Below are 20847 nucleotides of genomic sequence, written 5' to 3' on the forward strand. Positions count from 1 at the left end.
GGGAAAAAAAATAAATAAAAAAATGCCAATAAGGTTTATATTAAGTAGGTCAAGTATATAATATGCCAACGTCTTAATATGCCTTGTAGCGGCTTTTCAATTCACAGACATTAAACTGCTATGAAAATTGTAAATTAAAAATGTGATCACTTCATTATTTACAAGGATAGTTCACAAAAAAAAAAAAAAAAAATTTCATGTGATGCGATCACATACTTACACTCATCAAAACCTGTAGAAATCTCAAACAATACATTTGTCTTTTGTTTTTCAATGGCACGTAATGTAGGTTCTATTTACAGAATAATTTTACCAGTAAACTGATAATTAAATTCAGCTCTTTTTATAAATGTAATATATAAAAAAAATTACATCAAGTTCAACATTATTTTAGTTGCCTTATTTCAAGCCATTTTAGAGGATATGAAGACATACACGGAGCAATAAATAATGAGGTCACTGATTGTAGACAACGCTGGCTCTAACATTGATCTGAATTCATATGAACGGAGTAAACCCATGTGGTAAGAATGAGACAAGAACAGTAATTACTCAAGTGCCTTTAACGTTTGCAGGAGAGATGCCCCAGCACAATTGAAAAAGGGTAAAGAGGGCATTGTTTGTTCTCTAGATAATTGATAGACCAAAGCATATTTTTTCTTGGTTATTTCAAGTTTACTACCTTTTACATTAAAAGGATAGTTTAACAAAAATATTTCTGTCATCATTTACTCACCCTCATGTTGTTCCAAAATGGTACGACTTCCTCCATGGAACCCAATTTTGCCTAACTTCTCCTTTTGTGTTCCACAGAAGATTGAATGGCATACAGGTTTAGAATAACATATGGATGAGTAAATAACAGATTTTTCGCATTTGGTTGGACTATCCCCTTAAGAGACTTGTGTTTCTGCAGAACAAAAATGGGCATTTCACCAATCAAAACGGTATAGGCGTTTTTCTACCACTTAACACTATTTGACTACTACTTCGATACAGTATAACCTAACCTACTTTACTTGGATAGTTAAGAAATGCCCAACCTGGTTTGAAAATGCCCACTGATTATACATTGAGATACCATACTTTTATTAGATAGTTGAGAAATGCGCATCTTGGTTTGGAAACACCCACAGATTACTACATTAAGATGGTCGAGAAGTGCCCATCCTAGTTTGGAAACTGTTATTGTTCTCTAGAGACCCATGTTTTCTATGTTTTTAGAGACCTATTCGGGTTGCATATTCCTAAAGACAGATAAGGCTGCTGGTGTGGTATGAATTGAAATCATTATTATTTTTTTAAAGAAACATTGAGCTGATGAAACGTGTTGCAGTGTCAGTTGCACAAGAAGAGAGGGAGGAATGTATTTCTCCACATTTTGCAGTCATGGGCATTGTGCACAAAATAAAAAGTATGGGGGGGGGGGGGACACAAACACACCCCTGTATAAAATAGACTTAAATTATTAAATACTGTCCATAAAACAACATTTTAGAGCTGTAAGAGAAGACTGGACGGAGCACGTTAATGTAATCTTATCTGCCCAATCAGGAAAATACACACATGGCCATGTGTAATTTGTTGACAGCAGACACCTTGCTTTACAATTAGTGTTTGACAGGACTGTTAATCCAAATGTTTAATCAGCCATATCAGTGCTGCTCCACGGACCTTGGCTTCTGTTCAAGCTTGAGTTTTGTATACAGACCAGTGCTGTAAGAATTCCCAGAAAAATTAAAGTTCTTGGCTGGCCACGTATCCTTGTTTTACACACACACACAAAGATTTTGGTGTGATCCATTTGTATCCTCACAAGACAAGGTTTGCTAATGTCTCTGATTAACCTCGGTGCCCAGATGACTCTTTCTGTACCAGTATCAGTACCAGCACTAAAAAGACTCCTGCCCCAAGCAGTCTCTTCAGTAGAGGCCCGCTCTCTTTTGGAATGGCCACCTGGGCCAAGTCATTGGTTATCTGGGAGATCTCATGAGCTACACAGACAAAGGTGAATGTGCTGACAATAATGTTTAATGTGGGGTTTCCAGGAATGAGGACCAGGATGCCCTTGGTGTCCGCTGCCAGCCAAATATGATACTGGCAAATGAAGAGCTAGAAGAGAAAATAAGAACCATGTTATAATCTCATGTTATTATAATGCCTTGTTTGAAACATTTACATGAAATCCCAACAAGTTTGTGTCATTATAGAACGCAGTTTTATAAAATATTTAGCATTAAAAGTAAAAAAAAGCTCAAGATGCATTCACAGTACACTTACAAATGGACGCCTTGCAAAAAAACAGCCCAAATGGTTTAATAGCAGAATTGAAGCTTGAATTTTTGGTAAAGGACTTACGTACACTTACTTGAACGGTTACATTGTCTAAATCATCTTTACTTTTCTAGTTGTAGAAACTTCTGATTACATGTTACCCAATGCAATTCTCAAACTGTTGTTGTCACTTCCTGTTTTGCTGCTGCCATTTCCCTTAGTCAAATGCTAACAAGTGTCATGTTTAACCCTTGTGCGACCTTCGGAACATTTTTGAGCCTTTCCTTTTTTCCCCTATCGTTTTGGCTGTGTTAATGTCTACGTCATAAATTTTGCCAAAGGTGTGTATTTTGGGGGGAATTTTGATAGTTCAACCTCAGTTCCTACAATACAACGTGTACACAAAATACGGCAATATTTGATCTTAGTGCCATTAAAGCATAAAATCATGAATTCTATGATATTATGCTTTCATTCCAGATCCCTGGCTTCAAAACTTAAATTTTCCTCATGTTTATCCTATGGAGCAAATATATGCTTCCCCCCCCCCCATTTTCTGTTTGCTGTATTATAGAGGACTGCAGGCCAATTGAATAAATTATGCAGCTAAAATTGTGTGGGTGTCTTGATTATGGATGTCAGAGTGTGTTTTGTATGTGTGCATTGTGAAATTTGTGTGTGCGTGTGTGTAAAAAAACAGCAGTGGCATTATGTAAACTAACTAGCATTTAAAGGGTTAAACTCTTTAAAATGTATAAATATTTTGTAGTTATGATCAGGATTGATGTTGATTAAACAAATTAACATTTTTTATAATAATATTAATAAATAATATTCTAAATAAATAACAATTTTGTCCTCTAAGGACCTCTGAGTAGCTTTTTTTTATTGACGAGCAAGGATCAAGTGTAAACCTCTTCAACTTTGCAGCCTGACAGCAGGTCCCAAAGGGGCGTAATGTCACGGAAAAAAAAAAACGTTTTAAAAGTTCAGGAATGCAACTGTACAGTTATTTTGTTGCCCCAATACCAAATGTGGCAAGTTAGCATATTTTGCTGGCCACTTGCCTGCGGGGCCTCCATTGTAAGTATATTACAATAAATGCATTACCCCTTCATTAACGTATACACACTGAAATTTTAAATTATTCGACAGCATGTCTTATGTTGTCCATAAATAGTATGTTAAAAATAACCCGGAATATTCCATTAGTAATGTTTACAGCAAAGCTTTCACTGATGGTTTGTAGCTCACCTCTAAGGAGATCTTTCCAAACCATGCAAAGAATGAGCTGTACAAAGAGCGAGCGTAACATGGAATATTCCGTATCAAAATGAAAGCCAGAATCTGTGGGCAGAAAAGTGAATGTCAGCAAGCACAACAGAACGAAACAAAAATGAATGGGCTCCATTATTTCCTAGTTACAAATGTTCTTTTTGTTCCCACAAAAGTGACTTGACTTTCAAATGTGACTGTGAAAGACTGAATCAAATGAGATAAAAGATTAGTTTGGCTACAAACATAGTCAATTATTTATTCATTCATTCATTCATTCATGATATACACACACACACACACACACACACATCTAACATATCCTTTTGTGTTCCAGTGGAGAAAGTAATACAGGTTTGAAACTACATAAGGGTGAGCTCATGATGGCAATTTAGATTTTTGGTTGAACTATCCCTTGAAAGATTTCTTGCATGAGAACAACACTATAAAGAGTGCATCCAGTAGTGGGAATGGACTAGTGGGGTACTTGCCTGGACAACAGAAATGTATGGATGCATCTCATTACACTCAGACTTATTTTTGCACCCACTGGCCCAGATGGAATACGTCTGAAGACAAAAGAACAGATTGTGAAACAAAGCCACATTACATTTTAGGCATTTCAGAGAAAGAAAGGAGGAACCTTACTATAAAAGAAACCACAGAGACAAAGAGCAGACAGTTGGAGATCTTGGTGGTGAAGAGAGGATCTCTATTGCCCTCAGATATTAGCTGACATTTTTGTAGCAGCAGGTAAATGAAGGAAAAGAGCATTCCGTTGATCACAGCCTAGGAATCAAAGGGTATCAAAACATTATAACAAAATAATTATTTAAAAATGGCCACTAATTAATTTAGTTTTGATACACAGCAAAGACAACAATAACACCCGTAGACATTTAAAGGGACAGTTCACCCAAACATTTTAAATGATCTCATCACTTACACACCCTCATGCCATCCCAGATATGTATGACTTTCTATCTTCAGAACATAAACAAAGATTATTTAAAAAAAAAGTATATCTCAGCTCTGTTGGTCCATATAATGTAAGTGGATGGTGATCGGGCCTTTTGACGCTCCAAAAGCACATAAAGGTACCAAAAAAGTAATCCATACAACTCCAGTGATTATATCCATGTCTTCTGAAGCAATCCATTTGGTTTTGGGTGAGAACAGACAAAAGAAAACTCCTTTTTACTGTACATCTTGCCATTGCTGTCTCTAGGCACGATCATGATATCAACTTCTATTACACTTTCTAGTGCTTGACACATGTGCAGACTGCTAGATGGCTCTATAGGAAGTTTAATCGAGCTTGAAATCATGATCACCAAGGAGACTGCGGTCAAGATGTACAGTGAAAAAGGAGTTGCATTTAGGTCTGTTCAATCAAAACCAACTTGATTGCTTTAGAAGACATTGATCAAACCACTGGAGTCTGATGGATTACATTAATGCTGACTTTAGGATTTGAAGCTTCAAAAAGGAGATAATCATCATTCACTTGCAGTATATGGACCTACAGAGCAGAAATATTCTAAAAATCTGTGTTCAGGAGAACAACTAACTAACTAACTAACCCACCCTTTAACGGCCTTATACTGCACATATATTAATGATACCAGTTAACACATTAACTTTGGCAGCCTTAAAACAAAAAAATAAAAATATGAAAATGCAAAAAATAAACCATAAATAAATCAGGGGCCTAGGTAGCTCAGCAAGTATTGAAGCCGACTACCACCCCTGGAGTTGCGAGTTCAAATCCAGGGTGTGCTGATCGACTCCAGCCAGATCCCCCAAGCAACCAAATTGGCCCGGTTGCTAGGGAGGGTAGAGTCACATGGGGTAACCTCCTCGTGGTTGCAATAATGTGGTGCTCGCTCTAGGTGGGGCGCTCTCACATGTGCTATGTCTCCGCTTTAATGCGCTCAACAAGCCACGTGATAAAATGCACAGATTGACTGTCTCAGATGCGGAGGCAACTGAGATTAGTCCTCGGCCTCCCATATTGAGCGAAGTCACTATGCCACCACAAGAACTTGGAGCACACTGGGAATTGGGCATTCCAAATTGGGGAGAAGAAAAAAATAAATACAAAAAATAAATTTAAAAAGAAATTTAAGTTGAAATTCGAATTACCGTTATTCAGTTGTGCTCAAATTTTCAAGGCTAATTGCACTAATTGCAATTTAAAAATCCACAGTGTGGGGAATTAACCTTTAATTGCCAGTTAAACCTGTGTGTGTCACCTTGTGTGTCTATAACAAGGCCAAACATTCAAGGGTATGTAAACTTTTGATCAGGGCAATTTGGGTGATTTCTGTTATCATTGTGATTTAAAGCCAAACAACTATGTGATAATAAATGACTTCATAGGATCGCTGTCCTTAAATAAGAGTTTTAGCATAATCAGTCATATTTTCAAAATCAATGCCAAAATTTCACAATTTATGCCAGTGTATGCAAACTTAAGAGCACAACTGTATATAATTTCATTATTATAATAACCCTGCAAAGAGAAAAATTAAATGATGTGAACTTGTGAAATGTTTTATAAATGTATGTAAAAGTACATACAAATCGATCCAATTTCCATCTGAACCACCACTCATGGATGCTACCTTGCAGCTCAAAAAGCTTTGAAATAGGCCACACTGAGAAAATACCCTCAAAGAGTTCCTGCAACAAATGCAAAAGGATTCAAATGCACACAGTGTATAAATAAATGAGTTAGCTAGTCAGAACAACTGCAAGAGAAACTAACCTGTGAGTAGGCAAAGAAGAAAATGAAAAGAAGTAAACCTAAAAGTTTCAGCAAAAGTGCCAAATTCCAGAATCCACTACCTGTACATAATTGGGGGAAAAGAGGTAACAATGTAACCATGGTACTAAAAGCTTAATATACCTGTATTTGACAAAATATCATACTGTAATGTACTGACTGTTATGCAACTTGATTACCATTAGCTTGCTTCTGAAGAATCTGTGGCCAAAATGCCATTGTGGCATAAATAACTACAAACCAAAAAGTGACAAGAGGCACAAAGTAATAAAACTGGTAAGGCCTGTCCATAACCAAACACAGCACTACCACAAGAAAGTTGAGTCTAAAGAGAACCTAGAAGCCAAACACAAAGAAAAAAAAAAACATTGTCAATTTTATACTGTGTCCAGTTATATTACCAGTCAAACCTTTGGATACATTTAACTGAATTTATCCTTCTCATGATCTTTTGATCAAAATTTGCTTTGTAAATAAAATGTAAATAGAAGTACCATTTACTTGATAGAACTAAACCTTTAAAAATAAAAAAGCAACCAGATGAGTTGGACCAGAGAGTGAAGGAAAACCTACAATATGGTTTAAAAAAAACATCCCAGGTGGAAACTTTAGAAAGTTGGTTGAGAGAATGCCCAGAGCTGTAATCTAGGCAAAGGGTTTTCTCCTTATAATCTAAAATATACAGTAACCAAGTTTTGATTTATTCAATATTTAGGAGCACTGCATAATTCAATTAAACAAATAATATTATTTCACCATTTTGATGATTATTATTCTAAAACTTTGAAAATGATGTGCCCAAACTGGCAGTATTTGACAATTTAATTGGTGCTATTTTTAGTAGGTATGTGTATACCAGTAAAATATGTTAAGGCAGAGGGTAGCAACAGGTACCTGGCAGACTCTGTAGAGTCCAAAGTCACCCTTTAGCCAGAAGAATGAGAAGTGTCCATATCCTGTTTGGAAGAGATACGCAGCTACCAGGACACGGACGTGCATGTATACAGGTATGAACTGAGGAGATAAGGAGACAATAGCACAATTTGAGAGGGCAGTCAATGATTTGCAATACAAGAGTGAATGAATAAAACTAAAGTATTAAAATCACATACAGAGCTAGCTCCTGACATGTGATAAATGAGGATAACCAGCTGCATCCAGCCCTTCCATTCATCTGTCTGTTCTCTGTTCAGGAGTTTAGTCTAGAAAAGGAAATAAGAATTGATGCTTACAAATCAAAAAGACTTGACAATGCAGCAAGATTACAACAACAGTGAAAGAATGCTCCGTTCTAAAATCTAGTAAGCTTCATATGATGGCAGCATTTTTAAATAGATAGATCACCCAAAAATGAAAATTCTCATTATTTACTCACCCTCATGCCATCCCAGATGTGTATGACTTTTTCCTTCAGCAGAACGCAAAGATTTTTAGAAGAATATCTCAGCTCTGTAGGTCCTCACAACACAAGTGAATGGGTACTAAAAGTTTGAATCTCCAAAAGAACATAAAGGCGGCATAAAAGTAATCCATATCAGACATAAGTTCCATATTTTTGTGTTCCATATTATGACATAAGTGTGGATGAGAAACAGATCAATATTTAAGTCATTTTTACAATGAATCTCCACTTTCACATACTACTTTTGTTTTTGGCAATTCGCATTCTTTGTGCATAATGCCACATACTGGGTAGGGAGGAGAATTTATAGGGAAAAAAGGACTTAAATATTGATCCGTTTCTCAACCACACCCATCATAACCTCTAGAGTCTTATGGATTGCTTTTATGCTTCCTTTTTGTGATTTTTGGACCTTCAGATTTCTGTCCACCATTCACATGCATTGTATGGACCTACAGAGCAGAAATATTCTTCTAAAAATCTTTGTTTCCAGCAGAAGAAAGTCAAACAGGGTGATTTTTGGTGAACTATCCCTTTATGAACACCACCAAGATAAGACCAGATACAAGTTGAAAAAAAAATTTAGCTTGCAAAAAACAAAAAAACAAAAAAAACAAAAAGTATTTTCTACTGCTGACTTATACTGGAATTACTGTTTTGCTGCTACATCATCCAGTAAAGTAGTTAACAAAAGTTTTTCTTAAGCTATACAAATTTAAATAATGTGTAGTTAGAGGTTTGGGTTTCTTTACATATTAAAGAGCACACCCAATTAGCTCCACACAATAATGTAAAGATATTCTAAACTGATTATGCAAAAAAAATAAAACACAGGTATTGGATCGGCCAATACTGAGATTTCCGATAACGCAATCGGAAGAGAAAAAGTAGTATCGGTCCATCCCTATTAATAACATAAATGTAATGAAGCCCACCTGCCCACATCGCTTGAAAACCTTTTTATTAAGGGATCAAAATGACCTCTAACTAAATCACACAATTTTGCTGTGAATAAAATGCCCAAATATTTAATGCCCTGTTTAGGCCACTGGAAGGCATCCAGCTGAAAAGCTGTTACTGGGCAGTACGATGTAAGAGCCAAAGCTTCAGATTTAGACCAATTGACTCTGTATCCTGAGAACTTAGAAAATGAATGATTAAATCTGTGGAGGCAAAGCACAGATCTAGTGGGGTCAGAGACGAATAATAAAATATAATCTGCATAAAGCAAAAGCTTGGAAAAGCCACCAGGAAAATCATCTTCCTTTCTTATCATGGCTGCTAATGGTTCCAGGGCAAGACAAAACAATGAGGAAAGAGGGCAACCTTGCCGGTTCCCCCTGTCCAGATTAAAATAATCTGAAATTAATCCATTTGTTTGTACCACCACTACTGGGTGTCTATAAAGTAACTTAATCCATCCAATAAAAGTATTCCGGAAACCATATATTTCCAAAATCTTAAAAAGATAATCCCATTCTACCATATCAAATGCCTTTTCGTCGTCAAGTGAGATGGCAGCGGCTGAAGATTGATCATTCATCACTGACCACATGATATCGATGAAACGCTTAATGTTATCAGAAGAGCTACGGCCCCGAATAAACCCCACCTGATCTATAAGAGATGCCATAACTTTACTTAATCAGTTAGCCCAAATTTTTGACAATATTTTTACATCTACCTGAATCAGGGAAATTGGGCGGTAACTCTTACACTCACTTTCATCTTTGTCCTTTTTAAGAATCAGACTGATCTGGGCTTGTGTCCTAGTTGGCAGAAGCTTCCCATTCTTTAATGATTCCATATAAACTTCTAACAAAAGTGTAGCCAGTTCTGTACCATAAGATCAAAACAATTCAGCGGAAAAGCCATTTGGCCCTGGAGCCTTTCCTGTAGGCAAGGCCTTAATTACCTTGTCAATGTCCTCCTCTCAGAGTCAAGATAATTATTTTGCTCAGTCGTCAGTTTAGGAAGATCTAACGGTTCCGCAAAGTTTCTAATATCTTCATCAGTAGACAAAGACTTAGAACTGTCAAGATCAAGATAGAATTCTTTTAAAGCATTATTAAGATCAATGACTGAGGTAAATATTTGACCATCAGCAGAATTCACTGAGGGAATGGTAGAAAAAGATACTTTCTGCCTTGTCAATTGACTCAAAGTATGACTGAAATTCCAAAACTCCACCTTCCACAACAAAATAGTATTAAATCTGTATTTGAATGGGGTCAATTCTCTGAGGCCATCAGACGACATTCGGCACTTCAGCTCTTTCAGCTTTTTAATATTCCCTTCTAACTTTAATCTGCTTGAGACATTTGAATTGTAGAGGTTTATGTAATGACTCCCCTGCTCTTACTTGAGCCAGCACTAAAGAAAACATGTCCACCCCATACATTTAAAAAAAAATCCAGTTTCCCGTGGGAAAAGATACGTTTTTTGAAACACCATCATATTTCTTACATTTAAGAAAATAAATAACCTTCCTTTTTATGGGTTGCCCTGGAGAGAGACAATCCACTCATATCAACATTTGACATAAGAAAATATAGATAGTGTAAAAAATTATAAAGACCACATTCCCCATTAGTGCAACAACCCCCCCCCCCCCCCCCCCACCAACAGCACCAACCGGCACACATCCCTCTAAACTCAAACTGTACATGTACGCTTATGAGAGTCCCCACGACAACTTTGCCATCAGATTGCTCAAGTCCGGATCTTCTAAAGAAATTTTGTGAGACAGAATTACACAGCAACAAAAAAAAAGTCTATAAAACAAACACAAAAACGTGTCAATTCTTCCTTAGCTGACTCTAGATTTCTCCCACCACACCATCCAAACTGAATACCTGCTCTGCAGCCCTGTCAGGGGTGTCAGCTTGAGCACGTAAATATTTTAATGTCTTCAGATCCCAAGGATTTTGAATTCTTTGACATATTGTCTTCATAGAAGTGTTAAGAATCAGAAGGTATCGAATCTCACCGGTTTATGACACAAATGGTAATAAAACTAGCAAAGTGCGCAGAGCTCGCCAGTCACATGTCCTACCCTCGCATGGCGCCACATGACTCTCCTAATATGAGCTCTTAATTACAGTGAGGAAAATAAGTATTTGAACACCCTGCTATTTTGCAAGTTCTCCCACTTGGAAATCATGAAGGGGTCTGAAATTGTCATCGTAGGTGCATGTCCACTGTGAGAGACATAATCTATAAAAAAAAATCCAGAAATCACAATGTATGATTTTTTAACTATTTATTTGTATGATTCAGCTGCAAATAAGTATTTGAACACCTGTCTATCAGCTAGAATTCTGAACCTCAAAGACCTGTTAGTCTGCCTTTAAAATGTCCACCTCCACTCCATTTATTATCCTAAATTAGATGCACCTGTTTGAGGTCGTTAGCTGCATAAAGACACCTGTCCACCCCATACAATCAGTAAGAATCCAACTACTAACATGGCCAAGACCAAAGAGCTGTCCAAAGACACTAGAGACAAAATTGTACACCTCCACAAGGCTGGAAAGGGCTACGGGAAATTGCCAAGCAGCTTGGTGAAAAAAGGTCCACTGTTGGAGCAATCATTAGAAAATGGAAGAAGCTAAACATGACTGTCAATCTCCCTTGGACTGGGGCTCCATGCAAGATCTCACCTCGTGGGGTCTCAATGATCCTAAGAAAGGTGAGAAATCAGCCCAGAACTACACGGGAGGAGCTGGTCAATGACCTGAAAAGAGCTGGGACCACCGTTTCCAAGGTTACTGTTGGTAATACACTAAGACGTCATGGTTTGAAATCATGCATGGCACGGAAGGTTCCCCTGCTTAAACCAGCACATGTCAAGGCCCGTCTTAAGTTTGCCAATGACCATTTGGATGATCCAGAGGAGTCATGGGAGAAAGTCATGTGGTCAGATGAGACCAAAATAGAACTTTTTGGTCATAATTCCACTAACCGTGTTTGGAGGAAGAAGAATGATGAGTACCATCCGAAGAACACCATCCCTACTGTGAAGCATGGGGGTGGTAGCATCATGCTTTGGGGGTGTTTTTCGGCACATGGGACAGGGCGACTGCACTGTATTAAGGAGAGGATGACCGGGGCCATGTATTGCGAGATTTTGGGGAACAACCTCCTTCCCTCAGTTAGAGCATTGAAGATGGGTCGAGGCTGGGTCTTCCAACATGACAATGACCCGAAGCACACAGCCAGGATAACCAAGGAGTGGCTCTGTAAGAAGCATATCAAGGTTCTGGCGTGGCCTACCCAGTCTCCAGACCTAAACCCAATAGAGAATATTTGGAGAGAGGTCAAACTATGTGTTTCTCAGCGACAGCCCAGAAACCTGACTGATCTAGAGAAGATCTGTGTGGAGGAGTGGGCCAAAATCCCTCCTGCAGTGTGTGCAAACATTTGACCTCTGTAATTGCAAACAAAGGCTACTGTACCAAATATTAACATGGATTTTCTCAGGTGTTCAAATACTTATTTGCAGTTGTATCATACAAATAAATAGTTAAAAAAATCATACATTGTGATTTCTGGATTTTTTTTTTAGATTATGTCTCTCACAGTGGACATGCACCTACGATGACAATTTCAGACCCCTCCATGATTTCTAAGTGGGAGAACTTGCAAAATAGCAGGGTGTTCAAATACTTATTTTCCTCACTGTATGTTAATTATGCTGCCATTAAGATACCTAGTTTTTGGCCAATATCTAAAGGCTAGTGTACACTTAATTTTTCTGCATGCTGTAACGGAGCATGGTCAAGCACTCTCAAGCCTTTCAAAGTACACTCTTTTTACCCATACAGAAGCGTTTCATGTATGCGTACTACAAATGCTTTGTAATAATCTTTAGCACAGTCAGCAACAGGTGTATTTGCAAACAACTTGCAAAGATGCAGACTGCTTCGTATGTCTAGAAAAACTGAGCAGCACGTGGACAGTGTGCACGAACTGTGCTAATGACAAATTTTGCATTGCACGCATTATGCGCGAGACATACCTGCACGTGGAATACCGAAGCATACTTTGGCTTTAAGGCAGCATCGCATTCTTTGCTGTGCCAAACTCGTTTAAAAATAAATCCAATGTGGTGGAGGAAGCGAGAGAAATCGTTACATTAAAAATAACTAACCAATATGTGTCATGTTTTTCTATCCTTGTCAATAACCTAAATTCTATGAGCATCAATAACCCCAAAGTCTACTGAAATCAACTGCAATTTATTTCAATTGCAAATCAATCAAAAATCAAGTTCTGTGCAGAGTCCTGTTTGTGTTGGTACCTATGTGTAACCCAGTATTGGATTTAAGTTCCTTAAAAAATAACAATCTACTGATATACTCTTTGATTTTGTCAAAGATGTTAAATTCTGTGAGGAAATCAAAGCAATAATGGGAAAGTGAACTTGATATGCAACGTTCAGAAGAAGCATGGTAAGATATTATAAATAAGATTCATTCAATCTCAAGCCGTTTACGACATACAATTTTTCAGTTCAAAATAGTCCACCGCCTACACTGGACAAAAGCTAAATTAGCAACATTTTCACCAAATATAGACTCCTTGTGTGATAGGTGTAGAGTTGAGATAGCTAATCATTTACACATGTTTTGGTCATGTCCTCAGTTTGTTAATTATTGGCAATTAATATTTAATTTTCTTTGAGTTCTGCATTTATCTATTAATCCTTTCCTCATTCTTGCAACATTCGGTTTAACTACAGAACTCTGTTCAGACAATATGATTTTTCGACTTTATTAGCTAGACGTCTTATATTGTCTAAGTGGAAGGACAGATCTCCACCTACTTTTGGTCATTGTATCTGGGATCTTATGCATCATCTTGCACTTGAGAAGATTCAATTCTCCACTAAAGGCTGTAGTCAAACTTTTTTTCATTATTTGGCAGCCAGTGCTGACTTACATACAGCAAATGGATCTAAATGAAAATTTTCCTGTGTGAATTATTATACATTTTTTATTTCTCTTTCTTTCCCTACTTATTTTATCTGACCCTGTGAGGGCCAGGACATGATAATATGGTACAGAAAAGCCTGTAAGATAATATGTAATGGTGCAGTGGGGATGGGGAGCTCTATTGGAGCAAGATAATTTATTTCATCTTAATCTGTTTTTCTGGGCAAAAAAATAAATAAATAAATAAATAAATAATCTACTATTACTAAATTACTACTCTCAAATTGTAATATTTTTTTTTTACTTTAGATTACCAATTACTTCACTGAAAAAGTAATTGCATTACTAACAACTTTAAAGTTACTTTCTAAAACACCTTTCAGCTCAACAAATTTAAAATAATGTCTATTTCTTTCTTGTTTATTGTTACACACAAGTCATACAATCAGCACCTCACATTTCTCCTTCAAAATGACTTGTTACAGGAACATAATTCAGGTATTCTACATAAATAATACATTAGAAATAAGCAAAACCCTATAATGTATTTAAAAGGCATTACATTATCTGAAACTGTAATCTGATCACAAGAATTTAAAATGTAATGCATTACAGTTACACTACCCTTTTTGACTAAAAAGTAATTAAATTACAGTAACTAATTAATTTGTAATCGGATTACACACAACACTGGTAGAGCGTAACATAATTTGTGACTTATGAGGTTCCATGACACTTAGAATACTGCCTTAAAAGGCAGTTGCCTATGTAGGCATCTCACTAGGTTTTGGAGCAGAGCTAATAGGCATACATTTAAAAACAACACTTTTACATTTTTAAGTTCCAAAGAAACTGTACTACCTCTTTGCTGTTCTCATTATAGAAGATGCCCAGAACGAAGATGTAGATTAGAGGGATGAAAAAGGTAGAATGGGTGTAGAATTTCTGTTCCTTCATAAAGATGTCTCCCCGGTCACACAGGTAGAAGTACAGCATGATTAGGCTCATTTTGCAGATGGCCAGTAATGGTCCCTTTGGGTTGAATTGACCCACAGTAGGGGGTTTCTTCTCCTCCCCACTCTCCAGATCAGGAATGGGCTTGCTCTTCTGATGTCTTGTACAGCCCAGGAGTAGAAAGCATATGATGGACACCAGGAAGAGAGCAGCAGCCAGCTTCTGAAGGATGCTCAGGGGAGGAGTATTCTGACAGCATGAGCCATCAATGGGCTTCAGGATCTTGTTGCACATGGAGTTCATCAGCACCATGGCACCCTGAGATTTGTGCAAATAATATTTATCAAAAATTAATGATATTCAAACCCTTAAAATAATAGTTCTCAAAAATAAAAATTCTGTCATCATTTACTCCCCCTCGCTTCCTGAACCCATATGATTTTCTTCCTTCCATGGAACACAAATGGATTTATTAGGCAGTATGTTAGCCTCAGTTACCATTCACATTTATTGCATCTTTTTTCCATACAATGGAAGTGAATGGCTATCATTCTGCCTAACATTTCCATTTGTGTCCCACGGAAGACAAAATGTCATGACTGAATTTTAATATTGAGGGGAAATATTCTTTAATAATAAACTTTAATACGATTCAACTGTGGACTTACAACATCCCTTGTGCCCTCAGGGAGGTGCAGACCATCCACCGATTTGGAGATGGTCTCAATGGCGGCTTGCCGTGAGGCCTCTAAAAACTTGACCTTCTTCTTGCTGTTATTCAGAGTACTAACTGCCACCTCGTTGTACATATTTATCTGTTCATTTGTGATCATCTTTCGGCTTTCACTGAGCACCTCCTCATAAACAGGATCTAAATACACAGATGTGACACAAAATTAAAGAGAAATGTCAAAAAAGCCAATATTTCCTCTTATGAAGGCCGAGTCTCAATTTCAAATCATACCTTGGAGAACCCAGTAGACTTCACTGTGCTCAGGTAGTTTTTCCAGTGTGTCAGATATAGCTGTAAGGTTTGCTTTGTACTGAAAGAGTGCCTCGCTCTTGCCGTTGTGCAACTTGATGGACCACTATTGGAAACCACAAACAAGAAGTCATTAAATTGAATCTGAAGAAAAGTACCTCAAGGCATTATTATCTGCAACTACTAACTGACTCACTGTAGCAGCACTGAAGATTATGACATGTGGTTTGGGAGTGGATCCCTGTAATTATTTAGATAGAAGACAAGATTCATCACCTTAAGCCTGTTAATTAAATTTTTTATTTTCAGTACAATTTGATTGCCTTTACCTCTGCCCATGACATCAACTGCTCCTTCAAGGAATTATTCACCTCAGGATACCACAGGAAGTCCTGTAAGGTAAACATAGGTAGCATAATTTGTGTGTTTAAATAAGAACCAATTAACTATGGAGATTTAAAGGTTTAATCAAAATGATTCAGTTCAAACTACTAAACCGGACAAATCAAATTGGAATTAACTCACCACAATTAATTCACCTTCTACAAAGGGGATGTTCTCATGCTTGTGGGGTTATTCATAAATGCAGAGAAAAAACATGAATGACCTTCATTTATTATATGATGCAATAAGAGACAGTAATGAACATGCATGGTATTAATGTCTATAAACAGCCACTTTTGAAATACCAGTTAATCCTCTGATACACAGAAAAGATTTCACTGTTTCCCTTTTAATTCGACAGAAGCCTGTATTAGAGATTAAATTACCGGAACACCTGCAAGCCAAACACCACCACTAAAGAATCTATTATTCCAGTTACTGAATATGACTAGCAAAAACAAACCTTGTTCCCATCCTCTTTCACCTCTGGATTGATCATTTTGATGAAAGAATAGAAGAGCTGACGTATTCTTGAGTCTCCAACAAATGCTATTCTCTTCTCTCGGAGGCAAATTTTCGCTTCACTGAAAGACAACAAAAACGTTTGTGAATTAAAATCCCACATTCTCATTCCCCAACGGTCATGAAGGTGTATTCACAGCATGACTTACGTGCTTTTGTACTTGTGTAACATGCAGCCATAGGGCTGCCACACATTATCCCCTAAAAAGCGTCCACTGGATAAAAGCCAGTCACATGTGTCACTGCCTAAAAGAAGCAACCCATAATTAGGGTGAAGAAAAATTCCAAAAAAATGGCTGACATGTAAAATCAAGCAATGATGTCCTGCAGTGTAACATGCTATACTCCATCTAAAGCTATTTTACCTACCATGACCTAAAATTTAGAACTGACATTAAATATAAAACAAATTTAACTTTTAAATAACTTGATGTGGCAAAAAAGTTACTATTACTTTTTGAATGACAGCACAATGCCAATAGTCTTAATAAAGGTTATGAAGTTGAGTCATGTATAGCACCTGCTGTACTCATAAAACACGAAATGGCTTATATTAAAATGTAATGAGAAGTTTAAAAAGCAACCAGTTCACAGTCCTGCTAGCAGTGTCATGAAGCACAATTAAGTTAATTTGAGGATGCCAAAACATGAAGCTGAAATCAACGACAAAATAATAGCAGGCAGCACAAGTCAGGACTGGATTAATGGTCTACCATTACGACTGTATCACCACATTTGGGTGATTCTCACGAAACCGGTCAAGAAAATGTCCTGATTCTATTTTACTACAAAATCAAAAGTCAAGTAATTTTTATTTTTATAGCCCTTTTAACAAAACGAATAGTTTCAAAGCAGCTTTACAGAATGCAAATGTCTAAATTCAGCAGTTTCATTGAAAAACGTCTTAAAATATAGGCCTATGTCTTTAGGCAACCAGTGAGGAAGCTAAAGTCAACTGTGGCAAGAAATCCAAAAAATTATAATTAATGGAGAAAAAAAAATCCTTGGGGGAGAAACCAGGCTCAGCTGGGGGAGCTAGATCCCCTCTGGCTATACAGTATGAATATAGTGCCAATATTAGTTATCTATATATGCAATACAAGTCATATGTTAATTGAAAAGAAACAAATGGGAAATTATATTGTGCATAAAGAAAATTCTTATTTTAGAGCCGTTCAGGTTTTTCAAATTGCAACATTATTTTCATGAGTTACGCACATTTTACCCACCAATTCTCATTACCGCAATGTGGAAAAAAATTATATATTATTTAAATTGTTAAGTATTTACACATTATAGCAGTAATCCCTTTCATTATCCCAGATTTCCAATTTAAACATCATTGTACAATACTTAAAAAAATAATTAAAAAAAACACTATTCTGGTAATGCGAATCATCATTTAAGACAATGGGAACAGTGTAAGTAATGTCCGGACGCATTACGTTAATGAGAATTGGCGGCAAAATGTGCTTAAGAGTGTCCTGAAAAAGATGTCACACAGCAAAACAAATATTAAAAAATAAAGAAAATCGTAATCTAGGACCTAAATATAGGATACATTTTATTTGTGTAAAATGTAATGACATCATTTGTATTGATTTAGGGCAAAATATGACCAGGATATTTTGACATATAGATTTTAAGATATAACTCGTCCATTCTCTATGCGACTAAAAAGAATCAGGTCTATCTGGCAATGCAAATAATGCAAACTTTCTAAAAACGCATCCCCTCCGTTTTTAAAATCAGCTGCTGGGCTAAAGCGCTGCCTTAATCTTAATCTCTGTTGCAAACAGTTAAATATCTTTGACCGTTAACATTCTGTGCTGTCCAGTGATTTTAACCAAACCACACCAAATGCATGTCTGTTTTAAGGAACTGACTGGTCACAGTTGCAATTCACCCCTAGCAGTGACAGATACAAACAAACACATACACGCTGACTGAAAACATTGCATAAGTGACAGCGCTAGCACTGACGCTAACACAAGCACACAGCTTGTTCTCACGCACCACGATAAAACGCTCACCTCCATAATGCCGAGAAGCAGTGTGAAACACAGTGAGCAGGATGACGACGGCGACAGACAGTAGTTTGGCATTTTTTATGCTGAAATACTGATTTATTTCCCGTTTGCCTAGGTTATAGGCCAGGACCGCCATCTTGGCTCCTCCATGACAACAGGCAGAGAGACGAGATGAGAAGGAACTCGCGGAGGCAGAGCGGAGAAGCGCGTCCCCGCTTCCCTCGTCTACTTCAGCGGCTGCTGTCGAGTGCAGAGCTGACTCAGTGCTGTGCGAGGCTGCTTCTAGTGCTGCGGCTCCCTCCGCTTTCATAGCCACCTCTCAGAAGTGTCTTACTTTCGCTTTCTTTTCTTTTTTCTCTCTCTTTTTTTTTTTTACTGTATAAAGTTCTGAAATATAAAATATTAGAATATTGTATTCCTCAAATCAGTCATTTTGGACGTTTGAAGAAAAACTAACTAACAAACAAACAACAACAAAAATGCCTCACTTGTCTAGCTGGAGAGAGAAAATTATCTCGTAAATGTTTCATATTATCTGAACCTTCAACACGGTTGAACTACGATTATGTTTCCTGCAAAATAAATCCTTTGGGCGGTACATAGACGAAATCTGTTAAAGTCAAACAGCTGCGCAAAATAGTGTGAATATAGACTTGTCCTTCCTGATCGCACATTTCGTTCTTGCTTTGTCTTACCTTGCACATCAAGTTGTTCAAGTTTTTCTGGTCAGAACAAAATGCCTACAATTACATTTACATTTTACATTTAGCAGACGCTTTTATCCAAAGCGACTTACAGAGCCAATCCCCCTGGAGCAACCTGGAGTTAAGTGCCTTGCTCAAGGACACAATGGTGGTGGCTGTGGGGCTCAAACCAGCGTCATTCTGATTACCAGATTACCAGTTATGTGCTTTGACCACTAGTTATGTTTCAAAATAAACACTGTTATCTTTTCTGTCTTTGGCTTCCCTCTTAAAACTCGTCACAGCCAACACCAAAAGTATACAACATAAGTTTAGTCATGAATTAACAAACTTTAGAAAGTATTTTGGAACATTGAAATTGTCTTATTTGTATAAGTTTTATTTTTTTACCCGACAACTTAAAACTGTATCGACCAACCTAGTGACCCCTATACTAGAAAACATCTTGCAAGCTATGATCTTTTAAAGGGGTGATAAAGTAACAAACAGGAAAAACAGTTGCTCCAGTTAAAGGTGCACTAAGTATTTTTTTTTCTCTCATTGAAAGTTTTACTTCAAAAGAAATTAATAGTAATTTTGAAACATACAGTATGTATAAAATTATGACCACTCATGTGAGATGAAGAGTTCAGTCATATATCGCTAACCTTATAAAAGCTCTTTATTCTACATGGGGGGCTCCTCATGGGGGCAGCCATGTTAGCATCACATGACCATCTTAATACTACTCAATTAATCTCAGTAACTGCCCTGTTATTGGACACTTTCATTCATGGATTAAATTAATCCTGGTTTACTGTGCATAGTGAATTTCTAAAATTGCATTGGTAACTGAAAACGACTGTTTCAATGATGCAGATTTCATTCAGGCCACTAGGTGTCAGTATAAGCCAATGTAAACCACTTCAACATACTAAGAAAAAAAAGAGCACCTTCAACTAAAAGGAATCATGAAACAAGAGAAAGAATGTTTAAGAGAAGGAATATAGGCCTATCAAAGGGACCTGCACCAGAAATCACTACATTATCACATAATATCGTCAGATACTATCGAACATAGTGTTTATATGTGCTGGGTTGGTCATACATTGATTTGTTTGCATATCCCTCCAAATGCGTAGCTTGTTCAACTTGTATGGACAAATGAACAGTAAAGCTACTTGACATGTACACACGCCTGGTTCCAGATCAAAATCTCAGAGGCTACTTCTGAATTTTGTGAGGGTGTTCTAGTAGTTAAAGTGAAGACACATTAAAAATAAAGCACCTACATTGTTCAATTGAGGTAACCAGGCTTGCATGGACATGTTAATGTTAACAACAGGTGAACATTTTTAAAAGGCATTGGTTCCCAAGCCTTTAAAATTTACTATTTAGGCCTGGCTCCAGCCAAATACTTTTCCAACACATTTACCGTTTGGCAATAATAATCCAATAATGCTCAAATGTCTTGTCATACTTTGAGTTTGCTTCTGGCTTCCGCATTAATATTTATAGCCAAGAACTGTGCCAGCATACATTTATGTCTGCTTTTCTTTGATGTTTATAGTTTACTTATTAATTAGTCTTTCTTCGTTCAGGACGAAGTACAGAATT

General features: G+C 37.1%; 1 protein-coding gene across 5 annotated transcripts; it reads right to left on the bottom strand.

The window, feature by feature from the left end:
- Window positions 1-3: 3 nt before the first annotated feature.
- On the bottom strand, window positions 4-19429 carry LOC127619626 (N-acetylneuraminate 9-O-acetyltransferase). Of its 5 annotated transcripts, XM_052092547.1 has the most exons (19): window positions 19243-19377; window positions 18551-18934; window positions 16667-16763; window positions 16459-16579; window positions 16137-16175; window positions 15941-16003; window positions 15808-15852; window positions 15594-15717; window positions 15298-15500; window positions 14537-14947; window positions 7450-7539; window positions 7232-7351; window positions 6517-6673; window positions 6320-6399; window positions 6133-6234; window positions 4198-4338; window positions 4041-4118; window positions 3529-3621; window positions 4-2112 (listed from the first exon to the last, which is right to left on the bottom strand). In XM_052092547.1, the coding sequence occupies exons 2-19, from the start codon at window positions 18855-18857 to the stop codon at window positions 1843-1845; spliced, it is 2541 nt and encodes an 846-aa protein (XP_051948507.1). In that variant the 5' UTR covers window positions 18858-18934; window positions 19243-19377; the 3' UTR covers window positions 4-1842. The 5 variants fall into 5 exon arrangements, with proteins under 5 accessions (XP_051948507.1, XP_051948509.1, XP_051948510.1 ...); XM_052092549.1 differs by lacking the exon at window positions 18551-18934 and having other exon boundaries at window positions 19344-19429; XM_052092550.1 differs by lacking the exon at window positions 18551-18934 and having other exon boundaries at window positions 19243-19355.
- Window positions 19430-20847: the final 1418 nt, after the last annotated feature.

Source organism: Xyrauchen texanus, chromosome 26 (genome assembly GCF_025860055.1).
Source record: "Xyrauchen texanus isolate HMW12.3.18 chromosome 26, RBS_HiC_50CHRs, whole genome shotgun sequence".
In the NCBI taxonomy this organism is placed as follows: Eukaryota; Metazoa; Chordata; class Actinopteri; order Cypriniformes; family Catostomidae; genus Xyrauchen; species Xyrauchen texanus.

Excerpts from the sequence above, each read along its gene's own strand:
- LOC127619626 (XM_052092547.1), bottom strand. The coding sequence starts at position 18,857 with ATGAAAGCGGAGGGAGCCGCAGCACTAGAAGCAGCCTCGCACAGCACT. Across the intron at positions 15,501-15,593 it reads AGTCTACTGGGTTCTCCAAG|ATCCTGTTTATGAGGAGGTG; the intron begins GTATGATTTGAA and ends CTGTGTATTTAG. Across the intron at positions 6,400-6,516 it reads TCTTCAGAAGCAAGCTAATG|GTAGTGGATTCTGGAATTTG; the intron begins GTAATCAAGTTG and ends AATTATGTACAG.